The following is a 27,229-nucleotide window of genomic DNA, read 5'->3' on the forward strand; positions in this document are numbered from 1 at the left end:
CTGTGTGATATGTTCAATTCAGAAAACTCTGAATAAACTTGAATTTGAATGTAAATTTTAACTTTTACCGCACCGCATAACACAATTAATCATATATCAAAAGTGATGATACACAATAATGAAAATAATGATGGGGATGGTGTCTTCGGTTCATTTATAATGAGAATGAGAATAACGATAAACTTTATAGCGTTTTTCGAAACGGCTTCAGTTAAAGCTATCTATACATGATGTAGACCAGCAAGAGAAGTAGGAAGAGACTTACACACTATATTAATATGAAAGCATTATAGTTATATCCATTCTAAATACCTCCGATTGGTGTATGGTGTATGTTGCGAACACAATACTTGTAAGTCAATCTTCCATCAAAGATAAAAACAGAGTGGCTGAATATGGTATCAAAAGAGCAAAACTCGATAGCAGTCTCGAATGAACGAAAGCGGTGAATGTGACGCGAAAATTATTTTGCTCACTCACTCGCATCTCATCAAAATGGTTTGTCGTCGTGGTACCTTACAAAGTTTTAGATGCCCCTAATGCAAGGGATGGGGTTGTTGCAAATAATGATGTGCTAAAGGACTGGTATAAGACAGCAGGATGAGTTGAGTCCTTTTGCTGATGAGAATGCTTTTGTCATCCACTCCCCCTATTGAGAGCAAAGTCTCTGTGTAGGCCTATATACATAATATATACAACGTGTGTGTGTGTGTGTTTGTGTGTGTGTGCGTGTCTGTGTGTGTGTGTGATTAAAGTTTTATACATACAAGCATGAAAGCGCTCTGCGTGAATCCCCTCCCCTATTCCAAGGACCTGCGTACGCCACTGGCGCCAACACGGTCTGACAGAGTAGCCGCTTCCTCTGTGCAGTTTCGATCATCCCAAACAGATCGAATACCAGAACCGTTGCTTGAGGAGTCGGTATGCTCTCCCCTCTATAGCCAAAAGAGCGGGAAGAAATCTCGACCTCTTAACCGAAGGGCGATATCGTGGATGTTGATCTCCTTGAATCCAGAGATTGTCGTGTACTAGCATCATTCTCGACGACCAACCATGCCGTCTGCGAGGGCACTTGCGTTAGTGGGATTTGTTGTGGTGTGTGTGTCAACAAGCCGTAAGTCACTTTTACTTGTATTTTGCTCATCACCTTCGTATGACAATAGGCACGCGCACATAGTGAATACAATATGTACTGTCAAGATTAAGCGCGCATAATTGAAGGTATGATGTGCGTTTTGAAAGAAAACTCTTCAGTGATGTACTATTCAAACAGAGTCAGTAAAGTATAACAAAGCCTATTTGCTTCTTCTATGTTGTTATTAATGTCTTACATTTTACGGAAAGAAAATACTGAATGAGGATATAAAGTTTCGAAAAATACAAGAGGAAAGAAATTTATAAAATTAGCACAGATAAAATGTAAGTCGTCGCAACCTTGGTTTACGAGCAAGTTATGGGTGACGTGTGTAAATAGAATAGAAATAGATTTGGATCAAACTGAATGTGAAGGGAACATTTACTGGGCATATCATATTTATACTTGCGTAGACATTCAGATCAACAACTGCATTTAAGAGTTTACCCCTAGACAACAGTTTTCGTACACGCCGTCAATGGCCTGCACACGAACTCTCAAACTCATCTTATAGATTGTTTTATGTGTATAAGGCTGTCAAAAATACATTGTATATTGTGTCCCTACAACGCCATGCATCGAATCTAGAAGACCTTCATTATACCTAATTCCGATGCGTATTTGAAGTTGTTTCCCTGTCCTCTCGGAAATACACCCCCACCCCCTCTACAAAGACAAAGTTGTACACCATATTAATTGGAGATTGATTGGTATCTTTGATGCTATTGTTTATTCTCTTCAAAGGTGCGATCGACCGGCCCAGCACAGTAGGTAAGACATTTGTCTTCTCAATCCCGTCCGATTTCTTGTACACGCGGCGCCCTTCGAAGAGGCTCTACATGTCATCACAGACGGGTGAGCAGGTCACTGCACAGCTTGTCGCTCTCGAAGGTACAGTCCGTCGCCGGATCATCGTCCCTGGAAATGGGGAGGTCAGCGTTGACTTACCGCGGTCGATTACTTCGCGTGGTACTGGTTTGAAGCACACCATTGGCATTCAAGCCGATGGCGACATCAGCGTCCATGTGCAAATGGAAGCAGGTGTGAACTCTGGCGCGTTCACACCCATCCCAACTAGCAGTCTCGGGACGGACTATGTCATCGGCACGTATGAACCTCATCTTCCAAGGTACCGTTCAGGCTTTGTGGTCACAGCGGCCGAGGAAGGAGCTTTTCTGCAGATTACGTTCAGCAAGAAAGTCAAGTACGGTTACGTGTCTTACGGACCAGGCCGCCTCTTCACTTTCCAACTTCAAGCCTACCAGTCGTTCCAGGTGATGAGTGAAGAGGACTTGTCAGGGACGCGTATCAGGTCCGATATGCCAGTAGCAGTCGTCAGCGGAAGCGAGTGCTCTCGTGTACCTCGAAGAATTAGGTATTGCGACTACTTGGTCGAGCAGCTGCCACCCGTTCACACCCTGGGAAAGCACTTCGTTGTAGCACCTTTCGGGCAACGCAGATCCAGCTTCGTTCTCAAGTTCGTAGCGGCCTTTAACGACACGAGAATTGAGTTTTCAGCGCCCGATCTGGGAAGGGTTCACCTCGAAGCCGGACAGCACCACGAACTAATACTCACGAGAGAAGACGAGCTCTTCTTTACCTCAACGCAGCCCGTCCTTGTCCTCCAATTCATGAAAGGATTCTGGGCCGGGGATTTCATCGGCGACCCATCCATGGTTGTCGTTCCGCCCATTGAACAGTTCATGTCAGGGTCCGTCAGGTTCTCATCCATGTTCGAGGACCACGTGACAGTAATAGTTGTTAATTCAGACACACAGGTGTCGGGATTACGCCTGGACGGGGCGGAACTTTCTCCCAAGTGGAGAGTGGTTTCTGATGACATCGCGGCTGTCATTCATGGTTCCACGGCGTCAGGCAGCCATGTCGTGAGTCACACGGATCCTCAGGCCAAATTTCTGGTGATTGGTTACGCCACGGGTTACCTGAGCAGCCGCGCCTACCCTGTGGCTTACAACCTGAAGCGAGTCTACGTTCCCGCAGAGAATCCACTCCACCTTCCCCCTGCAGGTAAGCCAACATTGTCCAAGAAGACAAGAAAGGCAAAATGCAGCAGGTACATTAGACTCGTATTGTCTGAAATCCAATGTCTGCTAATGCAAAGCTATATTGATTCTATTACACATGATACTTGCAGACAGGTCTACAAGAAATTAACGTTTTGATTCGTCCCCTCTTGCCTTTGAGAGTCATAGGACTTATAAAGCTCCAAGAATGTTTTCTTCTTTTTTCACACAGTCCTGTTAGAACCCTTACCTGATTTTATTTCCCTCCATTTTTAACAGATTATATTTTAACTGCGCATTAGGCTCAGTGTCAAATAACCGAAGGAAAAAAAAAAGAAGAAATTGTTATTCTGACGAAATGATCAGCTGGGGATGGTGCCGAGCAAATTGATATCTACATCTCATTATAATATTATCTTTGATGATTTTTCTTCGTGTCGAAGGATATACAGTTCAGTGCCACAACACATCGATGAGCGTTACCTTGGATACATCGGTCTTCCTGGTCTATCGGCCAAGTGACGTCACCCTTAATGACGTCACTTGCACTGGAACTGTGGACGTTGAAAGTGATGGCGCACTGGTTGTCTTGCAGACAGGATTTGATTCATGTGGTACAAATGTACTGGTGAGGACATTTCTTCATCCATTCCCCACTCAAATCCTGTTTATTAATGAGGGAATATTAAATAATATATATTTCTATACGGGTCTCGGGCAATATTACCCCAGACCCTTCCCCTGAAATTAACCCTAATCCGGATCCTGAATCTAACCCTAACCCTAACCCAAACTCTAATCGTAAACCTAATCCTAACCCTAATCTTTACTCTAACCTTATCACTAACCAGTATTTAGCCGGGGGTAATTGTCCTGGGGGGGGGGGGGGTAATTGTCCTGTTACATTCTATACATCAATATAATGTTTTGTGTGTGTGTATGATAATAATGATCATGTATAACAGTGGACCCGTCCATCTCCTTTCTCACTTTGCCCATCTAAAGGAGGATGAAACCACGGTAACGTTCTCTAATTCGCTGCTGTTTGCCGAGGACGTCGTCACACCTGTCCACCCCTTGCGCGATCTTCCATTCAAGTGCGTCATCCAGCAGCAGGTTGGTGTCATCGGCGCGTCGTCTCTAAGTGACGACAACTTCGACCCTAGTCGCCTCGTTCTGTCCGACAGCGTGATGGGCAACTTGACGCTCAGTCTCACGCAGTACATGGATGACACTTTCATCCACGACTCGCGAAGCAACTCTTCTTCCGGCGACGCATGGACGGATATCCTGGAAGGAACCCAGGGGCAGAATTTCTTTGCAGTGAATGTCACTTCCACGATGGAATCGGGGGTGTTCGTGGATTCGTGCTGGACCACTCCTAATCCAAATCCGGGGGATCCCCACAGCAAAAGCCTCATCCAAGATGGGTAAGACATAGCCGCACAATACGATTTAATTCAATTCAATTCAGTTCAGTTCAATTCAATTTAATTCAATTCAATTCAATTCAAATGAGAGTTTATTTCCAATATCACATTTTGTTATAACAAGTTCAGGGAGAAAAAAAAATACAATGTATTGTTACAGTTAGGGGGTATGTGCCTATGACAGTCGCATTGACCCTGCTGGAAAAAGACACAGTGTCCCACAATGTGTTTTCACTGTGTTCTCCTAGTCGGCTATTATTGTGAAAACGCTCGGATTTAGTAGTGTAAAGATTATTTCACACTGTCTGACTGTGATGTGGTTTTTCACATGGTATTCACATAATATAATGTTCTGTTTCACATTGTAAATTGATGATTCACGTACTGTTCACGCGGTTAAAACGCTCGAATTTAACAGTGTGAAGAATTTTCACACTGTGTTCACACTGTGTTTCACATTGTGGGACACTGTGTTCTTTCCAGTAGGGGATATCAAATCACAAAAAAAAAAAAAATGACATTTCTATGTTTCAGTATAACATTCAAAGAAAATTATCATTTGGCACAAGTATATATGCTGTGTTTTATAGAATTTTGGAAAGGACAAAAATGTTAATGTAAGACTTGCTCATTCCGCAACGGAATGCTACAAGAGCAAAGAGAAAATTCATATTATGTTTGCGGTAATGCAATACTCTACATTGGCCTTATAAAATAGAAATGTGTGTGTGTGTGTGTGGGGGGGGGGGGGGGTCCGAAAGACTACACCCAGCTATCTATCACATCACCGTTAACATAAAGTTAGATTTTCTGCATTTCAAAATGTGAACAGCGCCACTTCTGTGTTGGATATCAATTGATTCGAATTTGGGAAAGATTTAAATGTTTGGTCACCCTCATACAATTATTGTGATTCCTTAAACTGACATTACACGTGACAAGGGTTAGGCCTATCACTAACTAAACTGTTTACTTGTGAAGGAATATGAAGCATACCTCTGCAAACATAAATATAAGCTCTGTAAGGTGGACTTACCGGCAAGGACCATTAATGACGATTACATGAACAATTATTATATTAATCACAGATGCTTATCTTAGTGAACTAAAAAACCAACATGCCTGTTATCACAAATGACCTTTTTTTCTGCTAAAAGTGGAACCAAGAATTGGCTTATTCGCTGATAGCAAATCCACTGATATTACGATGCGCGTGATTATTCAACGTTCCATGAAGAGTCTACGAAGCATGATAGGTTTGAAATGGCGCCCCATAATGAATTATGATGGACCAGTTTGAAGTTTACGATGGTTCAAAATGATGGCTTGAATTTTGAATCATCGAAACAGGAGAGTTGCACATCTTGATATCACCCACTTTTTGGTAATCCAAGGTTATATGTCCATAGGTTAACAAGCTTCCTTAAATGTTTGTAAAGGTATCACTGTAATGTAAAGAAACTGTTCAGGCGCTGCCCATGACATTGCGAATAAACTGTTCTGTTTTATATTACAATTCTATTTCTTTTCCTGTGTGACAGCCTAGAAACAAAGCAGTTCACTCACCTGCTCCCTCCCATTGAAAATTCCTAGGCAGGAATTCACTTAGTTGTTACTAGGTAGGGCAAGCCTTCGGCATGCTTTGTGGTTGTTAAGGATATATCTTTTATGAGCTAAGTATGCATGAATTTAAATATAATTTTTCGCAGATCACCCCGCTTCTCATCCGATGGGTCGCGATTTCAGCCAAAGAATAGATTAAAATATAATGATTTTGTATTCTATCTGACTGGGCCTCGAAAAAAAAAAAACAACAACTTAGTGTTTAGGAGCCATAGTGCACCTCTGGATTAAAAAAAAAAAAAAAAGGTGGGAGGTTGAGAAGCGTTGGTCTATAATAGGGCCTCTATTGTCAAAATTATAATTGTTATTGTTGTTATTACCATCATTAAAATCAAGCATGATATATCAAATATCATACTATAACATGGCATATGTGCTGATCTGTTTTAGGTGTGGTATTGATGACACAATTCGCATCGGCGCCTCTGTGGACGATCCACGATTCCGACCTATAGCTGCTGAATCCTTCAGCCCCATTGCAGAATATCGCGAGGTAAATCATCACGTTACTTCAATATTATTACATCTAATGCATTACGTTTACTGATGACACAGCATGGTTGTGTATGTACCTTCGCTATAATGGTAAGACGGAATATTCCTGTAGTGATATCGCCCAAATCCGCCCAGTGATAACGCATATTTCACAGCAATGCTGCATGTTTGACTATTAAACTTCAGACGCAAACTTCAGAACGCTGTATACTCGCGGTTCCTGCCTGTATAAAGTCTTGTTATGCCTGACTTCAAAACGTATCATAACTTTTACAATCGGTGATGCTTAGAAGTCCAAGCCTTACCGAGCCAAATGACACGTTTTTCATTTCTTTTGTAGGTTTTCATGCATTGTCGCGTACAAGTCTGCAGAGGTCCCGACTCGGCAGCCGACTGCGCACAGGCTTGCGGGGAAGGCAGTCGCAGAAAACGCGACGCGGTCGCAGTGAGGGAAGTTTACACGCTGTCAACGGGGCCCATCAAATCCGCATGAACCTCGGACTTGTATATCGAGCAGCGGCCGTCCGTGAAACATACATCTCTCAACAATTTTATGGATGTTCATTAGAGCCTGAATACATGTACATTTTTTTATACATCTAATACATTAATCCTATGAATAAAAAGTATGTATACCTTTCGCGAGGTAATGTCTATAAACACGGTGCGCCCCCCCCCCGTTCCGCCCCTGATAAAGACTTATGATGATGTATACAGTGCATGGACACTTTGGGGATCGGCACTGACAGGGAACAAAAAGGCAGCAAACACAACCAAATTTAAACTCGTATGAATAAGTGAAGAAATTAAAGTGTACTTCTCTGCTCTCAAAACTTCATTGTTATTAAGATTAACAATAATAATAATGGTTCATAATAATTATCTTTAAACTGTCTACTTTCTTGTGGTAACAAATGTGATTTTGATCAGATGATTATGTATAGCAAGAATAAAATGCATATAATTTCCAGAGCAAATGTTTTCTGTTGGCAGGACAGGTACGTAGGAGATCAACAAATGAAACACCACGTGACTTCTCATTTTATACATTAAGCGTACTTACCTCACATACGCGCCAGTACCACCTTCATAGACCATTATTTTCATTGCAGCTTATGAGCCATTGTAGATATACTGTAAATAGCACTGTACAGATAAAAGCATTACTCAGACTGTGCATACAAAATATATTTTGATACTTTTACATCAATGTACAAAAAAAAAAACACCTAAAGGTGCTACAGCATTAATTAAAAAAAAGAAGAAAAAATTAGAAATGCTCTGCATGTCTACGTTTGTGTTGTTTATTTGCGTTTGACTAATGGTAATGGTAATGGTAATGGTTTATTGAAAAACTCATTTACAGCCAATGAGAAGGTTGAATTGCAGAATTTTGTACACCGCTCCTTTTGCGATTACATATTAATAATCATACAAACATTCTTCGATGAAATTATAAAACTACACAATCACAGAAAAACAAAGGACTGACACTGAATGAACAAAATCTTAAAACTAATCAAATATACTTGTACGTACACGTTGGAAAAAAAACCCTGCGATTTATAGGAAATGCAACATAATCATCATTTTACTGTCATAATAATGCTCACACAAACTTATAAACAGAAACATATCAAATTTACACAAGTCATTATACTTCCCCAGCAAAACGTTCAAATTGTGTTTATACTGAAAAAAAAATGGGAAAAGGGGTCATCAGGTAGTGACCAGTTCTGACCACACGAGATATACTATACACTTGTGTATGGAGACAGAAGGGGCAGGTAGGATACAGCAAGAGAGATTGAAAGATACAGAAGAGAATACTGGGAATAAGATATGCAAACAGATATAACATAATAAATCTGTTATTATATATCAACAATATAACATTAGATACAATTTCACTTCACGGCTTTTACCTTCACAGAGTGGAAAACATTATTATCGGCAGTCACAGACATTAAATACAAAGATCCATACTTTCAAAACAGCTATAGATGATGACCCACAGATAGAAACAGTCAAAGGCGCAGTAATTCTCCGCAGCATTCAGGAACAAATCAATGAACCTTTAATATCATGTTTGACTGTTTTGGCTTTGCTCTATCTGGGAAGAGGCTGATTCCCCCCCCCCCCACCCCCACCCCCAAGATCTAGGCTATAATATCAGCAACGAAATTTGGCACGCGCAACACCCATTTCGTAATGTACAATATTGTGTCTTGAAATGAATTACCAATTTCTAATTTTGATTTTATGAATTATGCAAATAAAGCCCAAGATCTTATTTTAGCCTATATTGATTAACACTTATCAAAAGCATTAAGGATGTAATTTTTTGGTTTGTATATTTTTTGTTACATAGCCTATTTAACGATTGTACATCATTCCAATTCTAATGTATTGTTTTCGGAATTTCTTATTCATTTCTTTGTTTTTCGACGTTTATTTTTTTGTTTTGTTTTTCATCGGAAATTGTCACATACGACTTTTCTACCATAATTAGCATAAAATTAATCAAGCAAGGTGATTAACAAAATAGTAAAAAAAAAAAAATAGTCTGAATTTTAGAGTTCCATGACAGAGTCCTGGTTTTCATAGGAAATTTACCCTAAATCACACAATGTGCACGTTTTTTGGTAACATGCAGTTAAAAAAATGGGCTTGGCTTCGTTATGGTATAATCATGGACGTTGCAAATAGTCTCAGAAGTTGCGAGAGACTTTTAAAAAAAGCCAAGAAGCCTTGTTCATTAGTGTATAGGCCTATACCATAGTTCGTGGGCTGCATGACTCGTGGGTGTCGGCCTCGTGACGTGACATGCACCCGTATACACACACTGTCTGAAGTCAGTGTCACAGGAATCCTGCTCAAGAAGTTTCGGTCCACACCTGATCGAGGGATCCGCTAGCCTATCCAAGAATCACCATGCACTCAGCCTTGATTTTCAGCACTAGAGGATTCATCACACAACTCTCTAACATAACACACTTATGATTATGAAATAACACTTGACAACATCGGGATAACACCATGATGGAAGAAATATAGGGAAGGTTGAGAAGACCGTGGCCGCCGGAATAGGGAAGACTTATCCTTTTAACACATGCCAATAAACTATCTGTTGGTAGCATGGCTGTGATTTATGTGAAGAGAAAATCAACAAACACACACAGACACACACACACACACACACACATATATATATGTATATATATATATATATACATATATATATGTATATATATATATATATACATATATATATGTATATATATATATATATATATATATGTATATATATATATTATATATACACATATATATGTATATATATATATATATATATATATATTATGTATATATATATATATAGAGAGAGAGAGAGAGAGAGAGATTATATAATAAATAAAAAATAAGGTAATCCAAGTTTGGAATACCATTTCATACTTGTTCGTTACGGAGAGCACAATGTTGGTTGTGAGTAAAGAAGAACTCTTCCTCTTTCCAGTGATACTAGTACCTAATTACGTTGACATTTATACCTAATTGATACCTAATTATGTTGACAAATGCCGTGCATGACTGAGCACATGAACTTCAAAGACAACAATGACTAATTGCACTTCTTCCAAGTTTGAGCGTCACATGAAGGAACAATGCATGTCTCACTGAATGGATGAAATCTGGTCAATGAAAGTGACACTCAAACTTGGAAAAAGTGCAATTTTGTCATTGTTGTCTTTAAAGTTCATGTGCTCAGTCATGCACGACATTTGTCAACATAATTAGGTACCAATGGAAAAATGAAGAGTTCCTCTTTCATCACATTGCACTCTCCATAGCCGACAATTACGAAATGGTAGTCCTCCAAATTTGGATTATACCTTTTTTGATACGCTCTGCATAATTATGTTATACACTCTATAGGGCCTAGACCTAATCGATACATACACGGACCCTAATAGGTTTTGTACTTAACTTAACCATGCATGTGGAGTAATTTTTCATATAGAAAAATAAGACGGTAGGAGAACAAACATCCTTTCTTTAATAAATACTTTCTCGACAGTCTACCTTCTTTCCTATTTTTGCTGGTTTTTCCTATTCCTATTCATTTATTGATATTCTTTTCCAATTCTGCAATACACGCTGTAGGCACTATGGAAAAAGATATTCATATATATTATGTTTATTTGTTATATCCAAATGCAAAACAAGATCGTCATTCCTTTTGATCTATAAACCATCTGCAAAAACAATTCATCAAATAGAATACAATAATCTAATTCTGTTTTTATATAATTAGCTTTTATGGCGGCTTCATTCATGCCAAGATTGCACATCGCCGTTGCTTTCCCAACTGACCTGGCCTGGCGCCCCAGTTTGTCCATACCCACGCCAATCAAAAAGCATTTTGTCGTTTCGTCACAAGAAATAAAAATATTGCAGCCATGTACAACACCCCATTGATCCCGCCTCCCATACTTTAAAATCCAAGTCGTCAGCGATTTCGCAAGGCAAATGTGTGATCAGGGGGGGCGTTTCATCAACGAGTTCGTCGGAGGTTTTCACCGACGACTTTGCTATCAGCCAATCAGACGCAAGGATTTACACTGACAACTGTTAAAAGCTAATGAAATCCTTGGTCTGATTGGCTGATAGCAAATTTGTCGGTGAAATCTCCGACGAACTCGTTGATGAAACGCCCCCCTGGGGACTGTTTCATGAAAGTTGTCGGCCCTGACAAGTTGTCAGCCTCTGACAGTTTCAGTAAAATGCTTGGTTTTGATTGGCAGTGAAGCTCTGCTCACTGACTGTTACTATGGTAACTGTCGGAGACTGACATCTTGTCGGGGTTGACAACTTTCATGAAACGGTCCCCTGGGGGTGTTTCATCAACGTAAGTCAGCGCTGACAATCACCATAGTAACAGTCAGTGACCAGCGCATCTCAGCCAATCAAAACCAAGGATTTTGCTGAAATTGTCAGCGCTGACTAACGTTGATGGAAAAACAACAACCAACCAACCAAACAAAACAAACAAAAACAAGAAAGCTGCACTGACTTTTAGTTTAGTGGTCGGCTGCCACCACTGAACTCGACAGAATCGGTGTCGGCTGCAACGTTCCAAGTGGTGATCGCTAGCGCGCTATCGCTGTGGTATCGTCCCTTTCCCTGCCAACTGCGCATGCGGTTGGCTATCTGTGATTTTTGTTAGCGCTATGACCGTGATGACCTGTGCGATAGGGTCTGATACATGGCAATATTCCGGAAAAAAAAAAATCACATGTTGTAGACACTTTTTGAAGTTACTCTACTCACAGGCACTTCTACAATGTCTCTCAATCGTATTTGGTAAGTAAATGCGTGGTGCTTGAAGTTGAACCCATTGCGAAAAACGCCATCCAGTGCGCAAATGTTGCGTCGAGCAGACGAAGACATGTGTAGTCCCACATGTTAAAAATTAATGAGTTATTTTGTGGCATTTTTCCCAATCATTCTTTATATTAAGTTATGCCACGGAAAAACGGCCAATTCATGTAAATTTAGACACATTGCATTATTTTTTAGTTTTTCTCATCTCTTACATGCCACATATATCGACGTGTTGTTATCATCGTCTAGAACCTCTAACGTTAGAAAGCAAATTAGTTTAGAATCTAGACCCTATTAACTTAATTAATTTAAGTGACCAATGTAACTTGTGTTAGGTAAAGATTTTAAACGGTTAGATCTAGGGTATATAACCGTTAGACCTCTTGTTTTAAACAGTTAACGTTAACGTTAACGAATAGATATAGAAATCAAGAATCTATAGGCCTAAATTTAATTAACGTGGAACGTTAGAACTAGTCTACTACTAGATTCAACTAGTCTATGATAGTATTGGATTGCTAAATTTACTGCTGTTAGGTCCAGGGCTAACCCCGGGACGCTCCGTGTACACAGTTACACACTGTGGGAGCCCAACACTGCGTGTTGGGGCTGGTCGCAGTTAGTCCAGGGCTAACCCCACGTGTCCCCAGCACGGGGCGCTGTACATGTTGCAAATTGTTGGGGTGGCTGGTGTGGTTAGTCCAGGGCTAATTGCGACCAGCCCAAGTTCTGCAAGAATCTTCAAGGTTGAAGGAAGCAGACTATTTGAGCTACCGCCAAGAAAAAGAAGAAACGTGAAGCGCTCCCACACAGCTACAGTAAACTGCTGTGTGAAAGAGCTCCCTGGGCCTGGGCCTGGGGTTAGTCCAGGGCTATCTCGCGACAGTGCAGTGGCCAGTGGCAGTGCCCGGCCCTAGGACAGCTTAGTGAGGAGTAGGACCTACTGCTGCTACAGTTTTTACACTATATAGGTCCAGGACCTAGGTCTACAATTACAAAGTCTATGTAGGCCTAATTTAGTATTAATTTATGAGCACTGAACTTTAGATCTGAAACCTATAAAATTCAGACATCTAATGTTTAGAAATAGATAGGCCCTACTCTAGAAACTCTACATCCTAACTAGTCTAGTGTGTATCTAACTAGATCTAGACCTAATGTTAGATAGACTCTCATGTAAATAAGAAAAAAAATAACACTGTTTCACAAGAAATACACATTGTAATTAGTTTCCAACACTGCAACACTGGCACTGGTCCAACGGACCCTGACCAGTAAAAAATCACTGTAGGACCAGTAACTTTTTCAGGAATGGACCAGTCAAAAATTGAAAAAATGGGTACCTACTGGTTCAACAGACAGGTCAGACCAGTAGAAAAAAAAAAATGGTTACTGTGCAGCCCTGAATTTCTATTAGTACTTATCCTATTATAAGTTAGATATAGATCTAGTACATATAGTACCAGTGAACATTGCTAATTTTAACACACAAACGTGTTGGGGTCGCTGGTCAGTCATCGTGATCGCTATTCAAATAGGATAGTGAGATCCTGGAACTCATTTCCTGAGTATGCTGTGTCTGCAGCTACACCCACTGAGAGCTTTGTCTTCTTTCACGAGTAGGCCTAGCCCTAACTGTAGATTGAGAGTCGCGTATTCTACCACTGTAACAAGTTAGTAGTTGTTGTAATGTTGGTGGTTGCAATGACAACTGGTGAGAATTCCTGTGGAGAGCAAATTTTTTGAAATGATGAAAGTCATTTCAAGAGGCTTGCAGTGTGAATGATATGACCCCCCCCCCTCTTTTTCTTTTCCCATTCAGAATCCAAGTTGTCAGTGATTTTTTTTTTATTTATTTATTTATTTATTGTTTTAGAACAGCAAGAATGTGATACTATGATAAACAGATCCACCACATGTGGTACTCTGGCAGGTCTACATGAATAGATAGTTCAGATGACTGGCCTAGCAGCTTTTGAATTTGAGTCTTCACAATCGGGTGCAAGCAAATGACAAGTTGTTCTGATTGAGTAATATTTTCTTTTGTTAATCTCTATTCTTCTGTTCTAGGTATGGTGTCTTACCAAGGTTGCTAGGCAACCCACATCTAAGTAACCATTGCAAGTTTCATCAACATATGAGGCGACTGATCACCTTCACAAAGCCGGGCCTTCAACCACTTACCATCACAGAGAGTAAGATTAGTGTTCCTGACTCTCATATAAACCAATTACTACAAATGCAGCATGTTGGAGCTTGAATAAAATTTGTCTAAACTTGTTGCACTGTTTTGCATGCCACTGCAGTTTCCTCTGGGCTAAATCTCAAGTGTTTTGCCATATTTTAGTGTATTTGTGAAGTAAGATCCAACCCCAGCCCCTCAACCACCCCCCCCCCAATAAACAAGCAGAAGTGAAGGAAATATATTTTGTATATTTTCTTTCAATCCAGTTATTAAATCATCTATCAGACTCTGTCAGCTGAAAGCACAAACCACTTTTGTAACTTACCTGTCATTGCCAAAAGTCAGTATGTAATTTCATAGATGGAAATGCCAAGCTGCTATTGAACTGATTTCTATTGTAGAATTTCCCTCCTTCCCTACACCCCACCCAACAGAATGTTCTGTAATTAATAAACAGCTACGACCTTTGTGACCCCCTTATTAGCCAGATTTATGGATGCACACATGTTTATTGAATTTAATATTTAAACTTGACTTGCATATGCAGTTAACCAGCTATTCCGTTTTGATGATTTTGACTCTTTCATCTTTAACTCACCCATGGATTTTCTCGGATAAATGATTTTTATATATTTATTTTTTGTTGACCTGAGGTATTTTTTCTCTTATTCATCAAATTTGTAAATGTGTGATATTGATGTTCTTATTTAACACAAGGAAAGAAATATATTCCAGTCTGAATCATTTGCTTAAACACTGTCACCACCACAAAATATATGCCAGTAGATCGGTTCTGTAATGTATTCAAGCTATATGCATGCTCTGTTCACAAAAGTTGCCCTTAATGACCACAAAACTTGCTCTAGGCTTGCCCTACCTAGCAACAACTAAGTGAATTCCTGCCTAGGAACTTTCAATGGGAAGGAGCAGGTGAATGAAATGCTTTCTTTACTGGGCTGCAGGATAGGAAACGGCCATAAATTGTAATACATTACAGAAACAGTCTATTGTCATGTTGACTCAGATATGATTTCATGAATGCAGTTGCAGTAACTGATCTGCAGTACATTTTGGATTTGGTAAGAGGGTAAGGCATAATGTGCTTTGTTTTTTTGTTCTTTCAGTGAAAAATAAAATGGAAGAGTTAACAGGAGCTCAGAAGTTGTGGAAGTAAGTAGAATATAATAGCATGCTACCTCCAAATACGTGTGTTTGAACAATGCAGAATTAGAGATGAATGTTTGGTTTTGTTTGCCATTCGTTTTTGGTTGCTGTTGTGTTTTTTTATGGGGGGGGGGGGGTTCAGCTGTATGTGTCATCTTTGTAATATAACCCACCCCCCAAAAAAAACAACAACACATATATATTAATGATAATAAATAAATGAAATAAAAAAAAACCATATATATTAATAATAATAAATAAATAAAATAAAAAAAGTAAAATAAGTAAATAAATAAAAATAAAATTGAAAAAAAAAATGAAATCATACAGAAATTTTGTTAGTTGTTAAATATATTTGCCAGATGAGTATGAGTTTTATGTAAGGCTCTTTATATATCAAGATCCAATCCTACACCATGTCCAAGTTAGCTTCAATGAATAGAGTGAAATCACATAGAATGTTTTGTCAAAATTGAAAATTGGTATGAAACTCATTGAATCACATATGCAATTCATTGAATCACATATGCAATTTTAGTGAAGTGATTATGTCATGCTCTACTGATCTTTCATGGATCTACACAGAAATCTATCACTAAATATCCTTTTAAACCTGAAATCAGGAGAAAATGTATTTGTTGTCATTCAAGTTTTTGTAAAATTACAGTGATGACTTTCAATGGGGAATTATGTTTTACTTGCTAGAGCATTGACCAAAAGTATGATATCGATGATGTCATGTTCACAAACCAATCAGAGAGTTCTTAGTCCATGACATCATTACCTCGGCCAATTTCCATTGTGTCAATATCATTAATTTGTGAAAGCATGTGAAGCTTTAAATTCCCATAACTTTTTATAACTTCTTATTTTTGAATATTTTATTATTGATTAAACTTCAATCATTCTGTTAAGTGTATTCATTTCTGTTTATTATAGTCTAAGATGTGAAATTGCACTTAAATCATATCAGGGACTAACTGTGTGCTAAACTAAAATTCCTTTGATGCAGCTTTCTGTGAGATACAGGAGCAATGCTATATCAAGTAGTCTGATCCAGGGCTTGCTTTCACCATCCCCAGCGTAATCTTCAGCCTCAGTTTTCAAATTTTCCTTTTCAAGTCTGACAGGAGAGAAGAACGACCGCTCACAACTCACCAGCCTCCTGGCAAGGGACCAGTCAGAGCTGGAACCGCGGAAAATGGCCGACAGTTACGATGAGGTCATGATTCCCCTCTCGGACCCCCAGTACAGGGAGAAGTACATCAACATGTACAATGGTATTCGCATTGGCAGGATTCTGGAGGACATTGATATGTTTGGTGGTAAGAGTGATGACTGGGAAAAATCAACAAGACTGGTGCTGCATTTTTAAAAGTGGGAGGGCCCAGTTTATATTTCTGCTGACATCAGCTGACAAGCAAAAAATAAAAAACAAAACAAAAACAATAGGCCTTACCCACACTTTGCTGCTGCCATTTCATCAGCTCACAAACAAAAATAATCTAATCGGCTTACAAGCGAAAACAAAAAGAGCTTAACTGCAATTTTCTGGTGCCACTTCCTGGGTAAAAAACCCCCAAACCCGCTATATTTATGTATTCCAGTGTATAATGCCAAAAAAGAAAAAAGAAAAAAAAAATAAAACCAGGGAGGTGTTATAGACTGATGGAATGGAGAAAGAAATTCTGGTCTCCTTTGAAGTCCATTTAGTTCGAACTGTTCTAAACTATTTTACGTTGGAATACAGAGCTCTTGTAATTTAGCAAAATGTGAAATGTGTTCTTTTCCAAAGTTTGTCTTGGCACTAGTGTGGTGCTGAGCATGACTTCAAAACATAGAGCAATGTCAGAAATTCCATTATAATGCTGTGAAACCCAATCATGTGTTTGCGTGAATTACGGAAATTTGCCACTCCATCTATAACACCTCCCTGATGATACCATGCACTGTGGAGAAATTTATATTTTCTTCTCTATGACAGTCTGCCTGAACATCTTCCCAATATTCCTCTACCATTCTCCTTTTGTTGTCCTTGTTGTTGCATACTGTGCTCTGTGTTGACACAAGTTTGGCTGTGTTACCTGCATACCAAACCCAGCAGGGACGTCAAGGTCTCCCCACTCGTCATTGTAACCGGTCTCGTCGACAGGATAGGTAAGAACCAGCAATTAGGTACTCAGATCTGAGATTTTATCCCAGAATAACTGATTTCAGTAGTTACACCCCAGCTCTACTTTGAAAGAGAAAAGTGTTCTCTTAAAAGTCACTACATTTGTTGATTGCATATGCAGCATGAGTTCCCTTTATCTGGGATTTGGAAAAACAGCAACTTCCTCAACAGATAAAATGCCCTCAAAACTTAATGAAGACCAAGTGTTTGTACTCTTATTGGCTGTCCATAATGGTATTGTAAAGTGTTGCAACATATCAAATAATAAAATATATAAAATGCACATTACACATCAAATCATGCTTACTAGTTTACATACAAAATTAGATTAAAAAATGTATGAACTTGGTGAATTACCGTTTCTATAAAGTTGTAACTTCTTTGAGAACATAATTTCCAGCTGTCATTGGACAGTGGTAAGCAATTAATCAAGCTCATGATTCAATTTAAATGTAGATTTTGATTTTGTAATATGATCATACAAACTGTACAGTACTGATTTGTCTCAAATGAAGGTTGCTACCTGTAAGAAACAGACACATGTGGTTTGTGTACACTGTGTATGAACAAAAGAAGCGTAAGGAAATGTATAGTGACACATAAATGTAGAAAACTGAGTGTCGATTAGTGTATTATGATAGAAACTACAATGATAAATTGCAATGGATGTCACAGTGTATTTTTGATACCTCAAAGGGAGAAAAATTGAATTGTTGGAAAAAAAAAGACAAAGCAAAGAATTTTGTTTCCACATCTTTGATGACTATATGTGCGTATATATGTTGATTTTCAGATTTGTGTTCAAATGACATCAAGCCAGATAGGGACTTGCGTCTCTCGGGTCACGTGTCTTGGGTCGGGAGGACTTCCATTGAAGTCACAATGAACCTTGAACAGGTGAAACTTTGTACACTTTCCTTGAGATTTCATTAACCCATTGGGGACGAGTTGATTTTGCTATAACACGCATTTCCCATAGACACTTGCCCGAGCATTCTCGGGACTCATCCCCAACGGGGTAACACTTGTGATTAATGTTCAGATTTTGCACCTTGTTCCAGTTGCCTTTGATGTAAATCAGTGAAATCAGACAGACAAAATGGTGTAAGTTTCATCAAAAATTGACATATAGTAAGAGAGCCATGAAAATTTGAGTTTCTCATGGTATAACAAGACAATGATATAAATAGCAGCCACATCTATATCTTCAATTGACGTTCATTCATTTAAATAATGTTTTTGTGTTTTTTACATTTGCCCATTATACCATGATAGATACAAATTTCAGGCTATATTTTCAGACAGCAATGTGTAAACTATGGAAGTTTCAAGTACCCTATCAAAGTTAATTGTATATGTTTTTTATGCATGTGTTCATTATAGATCAAACATGTTCATATGACTCAATCTTTTTCTGTTGATCCAGGTAAAGGAGAGCAATTCGTATGACAAGATCTTGGAAGCCAAAATTGTCAACGTCTCAAGAGACCCTCTCAACAAATCGTAAGTGTGAGCATGAGTAGAAAGTCTGTCAGTGCAAACTGCGGCTGCTTGGGATATCATGATTGCTGGGTGTTTTTATGGATACTATCCTCGTAATCAATGTGCTACTTTGACCACGAAAGTTATTTTCAAAATTATTATTAGACCATTAATCCAAAAAAGTCATTTTCACCAAAATTTGAGATACGAGGTCTTGTCACCCATAGCGACGATTATGCATGCATACATATACAACTAGGATACCATAATATTAGATGGTCTGCAATATATGTTCCTGAAAATGCTAAAAAAACACCACTGGGAGCGAGGTGTTTATTGCTGGGTATCATATCTGATGGCATGAGTACATTTGTATAGATGAAGTTTCTGTCAATGATGGTCTAATTTGGAGGCATTCCTGTCATGCCAACCAAAGTGTATTAGATATCTTAGAGCCTCACTTTTTGTGGGTCCTCCCATCTCCATCCCCCAAATTATTTATCACTCAAATGTTTCACTTCTTTTAATTCTCATCAAAAGTATGATTTACCCTGTCTTTTCGATTATTTATGTTAACATCTCTTTCCTTCTATTTACATTGTAGGCCAACATGTATGTATGTACTATTGATTATGTTTGATACAGATAGTAAAAAAATAAATGTGAACTCAAACTTGAAAGTATTAATACTTGTGAGTCATCATGGCATAGACCCTACCACATTCCGGTTTCATATAGCCAGATTAGGATTTTTTTTTTTCATCTCCATACAGCCAAATTCTCTCTTTTCCGCACTTGTGGAAATTTAGTATTCATTAAACTTTACTAGAAAGGAGGTGGAAACATAATTTTATGTGAGTCATATTCTATTCTCTGATGATTAGCAAATTAAGTTTTTGCCTGCATGGCACAAGAGCCCAGTACATGTCCACGTAGATCCTACCAAGTTATAGCAGCACTAACACATTATTAACCTGTTTAAGACTAGTCCCGAGTATACTTGTGCAGGTGTGTATGGAAAATGCGTGTTATAGCAAAATCAAATCATGCTCAATTGGTTAATTGCTGATGTGGCACCCTCCAGGGCGGCTTTCGTGAATCCGCTGCTCACCGAGACACCCGAGGAGCAGGATGAGATGGAGGCTGGGAACAACCGCAAGCGTGACAGGCAGGAGCGGGATCAAGTCTCCCTCCTAAAGAGCGCCCCCACAGCTGAGGAGAGGCAGATTATCCACCGCATATTTGTGGAGTCTCTGCGTTCCAGGTACAGTTTGACTGGCGTTATTCGAGCCATGTCAAGTTAAGTGATTTAGCCAAATATGGGGAAAACAGTGTTTATGTGTGTATGAGTACAGCGCACTAAGTAGGCTGCCAACCCAGTGGCAGCTACGTACAATCTATAGGTAGTGTACACTGCAACAGTAGTGAAATTTATGCAAGTCTACTTGAAATCGTAGTCACAAAATTGAAACATTTTACTGTCAGATTTAAAACATGTTTCTGTAGGAAATGTCATATTAAGTAAATTATATCAGTTTTGGAGGAGTTTTAATCGTGTGTTGAAATTATTTTTTTTTCTTGGTCTTCAATGCGTGGAGGCATCCAAAAAATAGAGAAGTTGAGGTAAGATAGAGCTGGATAATGGCGGCCAAACTGTACCTGATGTGGTAGACATCAAGATGGTTTATTTCTTTTTCCTCATATGGAAAAATTCCTGCTGTATTAAAGATCTTGCTTGTGTAGTTTTGTGTGCACACCTGAGCTGAATGACCAGCTTTATGTGAGCTGTTATGACCGTCTTTTATGTGAGCTGTTATGACCATTTGGAGTGTTTTCTGCATTACTTTGTCATCTGTCATGCAAGTGTATTTATAAACTTCTTCACATTTCAATCTACTGGAAAACTGAAGACCTAACATGGGGGGCATTATCAGTGGTGCAGAGACTCCAAATCTCCCGTTTTCGACGGGAGATCTCCCGCCGAAAACCCATTTTTGCAAAATCTCCCGTTCTCCCGCTTGAGATTTAATTTCTCCCGCCCTGGCTCTGTGTCTCCCGTTGGAAGGGATTTCTTACTTATTGCTATTGTATGTTGAAAAAATAAGCCTTAGATAGCACCAGGGAGCATGTAGACCCTAGGAACTTCGCACACATCAACTTGGAGTCTCCCGTTTGCTAGGGGTTTCAGGCGGGAGAATCTCCAGATCAGAAGGTGCTTTGGGTTGGAGTCTCTGGTGGTGGAGAGGGGATCATAGTTTGTCCAAATGGTTGTGATGCCCCATGATGGGACCCCAAGGATTGGCTCAGATACCCCAAATTTGCTCACTTGTATAATTTTGTATATTTCAATCTTCTTGAAAACTGGGGCGTGATTTTGACCAAACTTGGCAGAAATCATCAGTGGGAGAGGAGATCATAGTTACCGAAAAATGTGCCTATTTTTTTTGTCAGCTCATGGATAAGCTCTATGCCATGGAATTTATCTTAACTTCTGCACCATTTGTGACTAAAATGTTTACTCAGCTATGGATTTGATGATTTTGATTGGTCAGGTCATCCACATTTTCCCAGCGTGTTAAGCCCGATGATGCTGTGTGGATGGAAGACACAAAGCTCAAGAACGTCATCATTTGCTTTCCACAGGTACTAGTGTTTGTCTCCAAGAGACAAGTGGTAATATGGCTGTACATTTGTATATAGTTTGATGGCTGTCAAAATGGCCAGACATTAAAAGCTTGAAAGACTCATTTCTTGTTATCCTTGCAAGATTTCAAAACAGGAATTGCATGCTATGATAGTCCCTCCATGTGTGTCATCTATAATTAGCCTTTTGGGGAGGAGAAATATGTAATCTTGATTATATATTCATTCTCATGTTGATTGCACATTTATTTTCATATTTGTAAGCTTGTTCTTTAACACAAGACTGAGAGTTGCGTGCAAGATTTCCAGCCGCTTCGAGGCCCTGCATTCAGCAGTAATTATGTAATGCTTGATAGGTCATATACTGGTAGTTAAAGTTCCTCCCTATTTTTTTTCCAAATCGTGGGTTCATTTGTGGTTGATATCTTGCGCAATTCAAGTTTTGTTCATCGCTTATCCACAAGGTGTCTTTTATATCATCATCACATTAGAAGGGAAGATGATTATTATGTCCAGGATGTTGTAATCTTAAAATATTTTGATGAAACCTTGTAGGTATCTAATATCTATGTAATGCTTGCCTCCCTTGTTTTGTTAAAAGGAGCGGAATTTGTACAACAAGATCTTTGGAGGATTCTTGATGAGACAGGCTCTTGAGCTGAGTTTTGCCAATGCAGTTCTTCACTGGTAAGACCTGTCATCTTCTTTCTCCTAACCTTCCATATTTCCCCCCCCCCCCCCACACACACATCACATCCCCATTATACTCTCCTCTTTCTCATTCTCTCCTCCTCTTTCCCTTCTCATTCTCCCCATTTCCTTTTTTCTTCCTCCTCCTTTTCATTCCTTCCTCTCCCTTATTTCTCATCTCCTTATGCCCCAGTCACATAGACATCCCGGATCACCCCGGACCACCCCGGATCTGATCCGGGGAGAGATCCGTGTTGACACCGGGAGGCCAACATGGCAACTTTTGGAAGTCAAAAACATCCGGCGTCATCCAGGGAATGCCGTGTGGGCAGAGCAATCCGGGGTGGTCTGTGTGGCTGCCGTGTAGATGCCGTGTAGCTGCCGTGTTGATCCGTGCAGATGCCGTGTTTGTCCGTGTAGACACCGCGCTCTTCCGGCCTTATCCGTGTAGCTGCCGTGTTGATACTGTGTGTATAAATCCTGGATCTCCCTGGATCTCCCCAGACGTCCCCGGATTTTCCCAGATCACCGTGTAGATCCTTGAGCATCCGTGTTTATATGTGACTGGGGCAAAAAACTGAGATGAAATTGTATTCTCAGATTCCACATAGGTGCTCTTGCAGTAGTGTGTGTGCAGTTAAAATGTCAGTCGAGTAATTTATAGACAGTTGCTGTGGGAAAGACCAAATTGATCAAACAACGTGAACATTTCATGCTTCATTTTCATTCTATTAATTGCATTTTATCAGCACTATTTGAACAACCTCCGCCAAGCTTTTTTTTTCTTTTTCTTTTTTTGCGAGTGTGGTTCAATTCCAGTGAAACAGAACCAATGAAGGAAAAAAACTGTACTTCATAGGTAATAATGTTGTCATACAGTGGTGCCATGCTTTGACATAACTTTCATGTTACATGCTTCAAATTTCAAGACAAAGGAGTGTACAGTGCAGCAGGCACTTAAAAAGAAATGTTGGATACAGAGTCAATTTACTAAATGAATCTCACTGAGTTCAGACACTCAGATACATGTTACTTACAGCTTGAGTCTCATTATCTTTTCACAGTCACTGTAGAATCCACATGAAGGCCATCGATGACATCTTGTTCCGAAAACCAGTTGAAGTTGGCTCATTCCTCTTCTTCCTGTCAGAGGTTAGTCTTTATCCCAGACGTTCAACTTCCAGTGGTACAGATGTATGTTGGTGTCCTTGGAAAGAAGTGAAGTTAAAAGCTACTGTGTGTGTGTCTGTGCTTTTCTCATTTCGTCTGGATACAGTGGCAGGAATTTGTAGAGCGTCATTTGTGTCAAGTCTACATTAGGTCTCATGATCACAAGTAAAATGTTGGTCTCCTTTTTTTTTTCTGGAAGAATGAATTCCTCTCGACTGTTTGCATTAATACAGTCACATATGATAAATCCCTATTCTTGCAAGCTTTAGTGCTTCATACTTATGACATCTACATGTATAGTTATGTCCCTGGGGAGATAACCACATTCTTATCAGTACTATGTATGATCCAGAGTATTTTGGTACCTATGTTAAGCTGTTCAAAAGAAAATTCAGGTCAAATTCAGATGTATGGCATAGAAAGTAAAGGTAAGGGAAATTGATTTAGTACGACAATATATCCTAAATACGGAAACAAGAAAACATGCAGACATTTTATTTCACCAGACTGTGTGTTGAGTGAGGACATGAAAAGGTGGGAATCCTTCATAGTGATAACTTTTTCCCATGATGATAATGAAAACCTGCAATAGCTTACCATGGTAGATACTGATACAAGGATACAAGGATCTTTATTGTCTGTTAAAAAATGAATACAGAAATTTGCTTTTCACTGGCATAACAAGAAAGAAAAACAACAACAACATACATTATAGTTGCAACTGATTGACAAATTGCCCTACATCGACGTAAATAAGCACTGAATTGATCAGTGTTTTAGTAGTAGCCATGATAAAAAAAGTCATGGGCGTACATACTCGAGCAGGATTTGAACCTACGACCTCCTGATCACCGGACAGGCGTCATCTCCACTAGACCACCGAGCTTTCGCCCGAAAGCTAGTGTTGGTTCTATGCAGCGGGTACTGCTTTGTTATTCAAATTCATGGTTTTCTTCCGTCGAGATGTTTTCATTGCAACTGATTGACAAATTGCCCTACATCGACGTAAATAAGCACTGAATTGATCAGTGTTTTAGTAGTAGCCATGATAAAAAAAGTCATGGGCGTACATACTCGAGCAGGATTTGAACCTACGACCTCCTGATCACCGGACAGGCGTCATCTCCACTAGACCACCGCGCTTTTGCCCGAAAGCTAGTGTTGGTTCTAATCCTTATAGCATGCAGCGGGTACTGCTTTGTTATTCAAATTCATGGTTTTCTTCCGTCGAGATGTTTTCATTGCAAACTGATTGACAAATTGCCCTACATCGACGTAAATAAGCACTGAATTGATCAGTGTTTTAGTAGTAGCCATGATAAAAAAATCATGGGCAATAAAAAGCACCTGTCCAGTAAAAAAGTTTACACCAACATTTAACAAACAATTAACAATTGACTTATGACTAATCCTTCATAAGATCTTGTACAACACTGTGATATACATGAAATACAATAACAAACAGCATGAATAGGAAACATACAGATGTTGTTGCTTTTTGTCAAAGATTGCATACACAGAGGGATGCTACATGCAGATCAGAGTTCATGCGGAGGTGGTTGATCCCGTGACCGGTCAGCGCGATACGACCAACGTGTTCCACTTCACCATTGCCGCTGACCGGCCCGTCATGCAGGTGTGGCCAAAGACATATGGAGGTGAGATCAATTAAAATGGTAATCAATTCTAAGGTTCACGGTTTAGCAGATTATCGATGAAGCTGGGGTCCATATTTTTTTTTTTTCACGTTTTCATCTTCTTGGAAATGCATGGTCAAATTTTCACCAAATATGGCAGGTATTTTCTCTGGGATGATAGAATAAACATTTGCATATTTTTACCTCCAGTCACCATGCCCCACTTGGTGACCCCCAGGGGACCGAGAAACCTTAAATTAGATAGAAATACTCAGAGTAGATTAAGTGTGCATTAGTGATTGTACATTCATATTTGTTCATGGCAGACCCAGGGGTGGCCACTTTGAGGCTGGGTCCAAATTAGAGCCATTTTTCACGCTTTTATAGTCGTTTTGAAAATGCACAGTCAAATTTTCTACAAACTTGGCAGGTATTATTGCCAGTGTGATAGAATATATAGAAATAGACAGCACATTGTCCAGTGTTACACATTGAGTTGTGCATCCAGTTAAACAAAAATGTCTGAAAATCATATTTCCTCCAGAATCCATGCTCTACCTGGACGGACGGAGGAGGTTTCTGGAGTACAAGCAAATCAACGGAGTGACGGACACCACTGAGCCAAATCTAGACTAGACCACCACAACTCTGTCTGTTGAGTAGCTTGACAGAACAATTCCAGCCTGTGTGTCTGTGTATGAATGCACCAATGTGTGTTTCTTTGCACCTGTGGGTTGCAGGGCAAACTATTGGAAACAGCAGTAACTATTGTCCTGGTAAGCTTTGCTAGTGTCGGTTCAAACTGACTCGTGATTATCATGCTGGGGGTATATCAACATAAGCACTGCTGCACTATTTATTGGCAAGTACTGGTTAACATTGTAATTTAAGGAGTTACAAATGATAAGCATGTCTCTTGCAATCTTTCAAATGTTGGTAAAGTTGCATTTTACGGTAGAAAGTTGTCAGCCTTAGCACTTTTATTCTTCCGTGAACTGTGCATAAATAATGACTGGTACTGTGCATAAATGACTGGTACAGTGCTGATCACATCAAACTTACCACACGTTACCAATGAAACTCGTTGATAAACGTCTACTTTTTGCGTATGCGTTTCGTCACATGCGTTTGGACCGTGTACCCCTAATACAGCAAAATATTCCCCTCCCATTCAGTATTGTGAAATTATTATCTCTTATTATTATCTCTACTTGTGTTGGCGCCCGTGCACACACCGCAATGCGATTCATATCAGGCTGCACCATGATATTGACTCAAACTGAAAGAGCATGTGATAACTGACCGTGAATTGAAGAAAAGAAGAAAACGTGTTCTTTTAGTTTATTTAGGTGTCACTGATAAGGGGTGACGAATTGATGGGATGGATTGATAGGCCCCATCTAACTAAATCATGTATACGACTAGAAATTCAATAAACGGCTATTATAAGTAGCATATGCGTCAGAGAAGCGAGGTGTTAAATGGAATTGCTATCGATTGAATAATGACTATTAAGATAATGATGAATATTTTCTAAAGAAGTTACGTTTTAAGCTGAAAACTTATAGACCCTTGCATGATACAATAAGATCTGTCTCTACAGGAGTGGGGCTGACCATGTTACAAATACCAATATTAGGTATTAAGAAACCAGATGAGAAGAAAAAAATGCCATCGGCCTAGGGTGAGCTAGATTGTAATCACTTGTCCTTCTTGTAGAACAGCAGCCTGCAATGCAAGTCTTATCGCATTTTTGCACTCTCGCAGGGACGTTTTTTTTGGTTTTTTTTCATTGGCTGGTACATCATACTTTCCCAAGGTGGTTTCCATGACACATGAAAGGATTTTCTGATCAATTTGTTTTACCATAGGTCTCTTGGAGACCCTTGCTCCTTCTCCCGCTGCAGTTGCAGAGGAGCTTCTTCGTGAAATTTTTGAGGGATGTTGAATTGTCCTGCAACCCAAGCAGTTCATCATCGTGAATGTGGATCCC

General features: G+C 39.5%; 2 protein-coding genes across 2 annotated transcripts; both read left to right on the forward strand.

The window, feature by feature from the left end:
* Positions 1 to 907: 907 nt before the first annotated feature.
* LOC140244564 (IgGFc-binding protein-like) lies at positions 908 to 7,960 on the forward strand. The gene is given in 6 exon segments (XM_072324189.1): positions 908 to 1,114; positions 1,880 to 3,163; positions 3,603 to 3,787; positions 4,165 to 4,589; positions 6,603 to 6,705; positions 7,048 to 7,960. Coding segments are annotated over 6 exon segments (2,271 nt in total). The 5' UTR covers positions 908 to 993; the 3' UTR covers positions 7,201 to 7,960.
* A 3,983-nt stretch (positions 7,961 to 11,943) lies between these two features.
* LOC140244537 (acyl-coenzyme A thioesterase 9, mitochondrial-like) lies at positions 11,944 to 26,920 on the forward strand. Its single transcript, XM_072324163.1, has 13 exons — positions 11,944 to 12,071; positions 14,163 to 14,287; positions 15,402 to 15,447; positions 16,564 to 16,766; positions 17,512 to 17,598; positions 18,408 to 18,511; positions 19,041 to 19,117; positions 20,181 to 20,360; positions 21,649 to 21,739; positions 22,341 to 22,426; positions 23,494 to 23,581; positions 25,107 to 25,257; positions 25,781 to 26,920. Exons 1-13 carry the CDS (start codon positions 12,052 to 12,054, stop codon positions 25,870 to 25,872), a joined length of 1,350 nt encoding a protein of 449 aa, XP_072180264.1. The 5' UTR covers positions 11,944 to 12,051; the 3' UTR covers positions 25,873 to 26,920.
* Positions 26,921 to 27,229: the final 309 nt, after the last annotated feature.

This window comes from Diadema setosum, chromosome 21 (genome assembly GCF_964275005.1).
Source record: "Diadema setosum chromosome 21, eeDiaSeto1, whole genome shotgun sequence".
Lineage (NCBI taxonomy): Eukaryota > Metazoa > Echinodermata > Echinoidea > Diadematoida > Diadematidae > Diadema > Diadema setosum.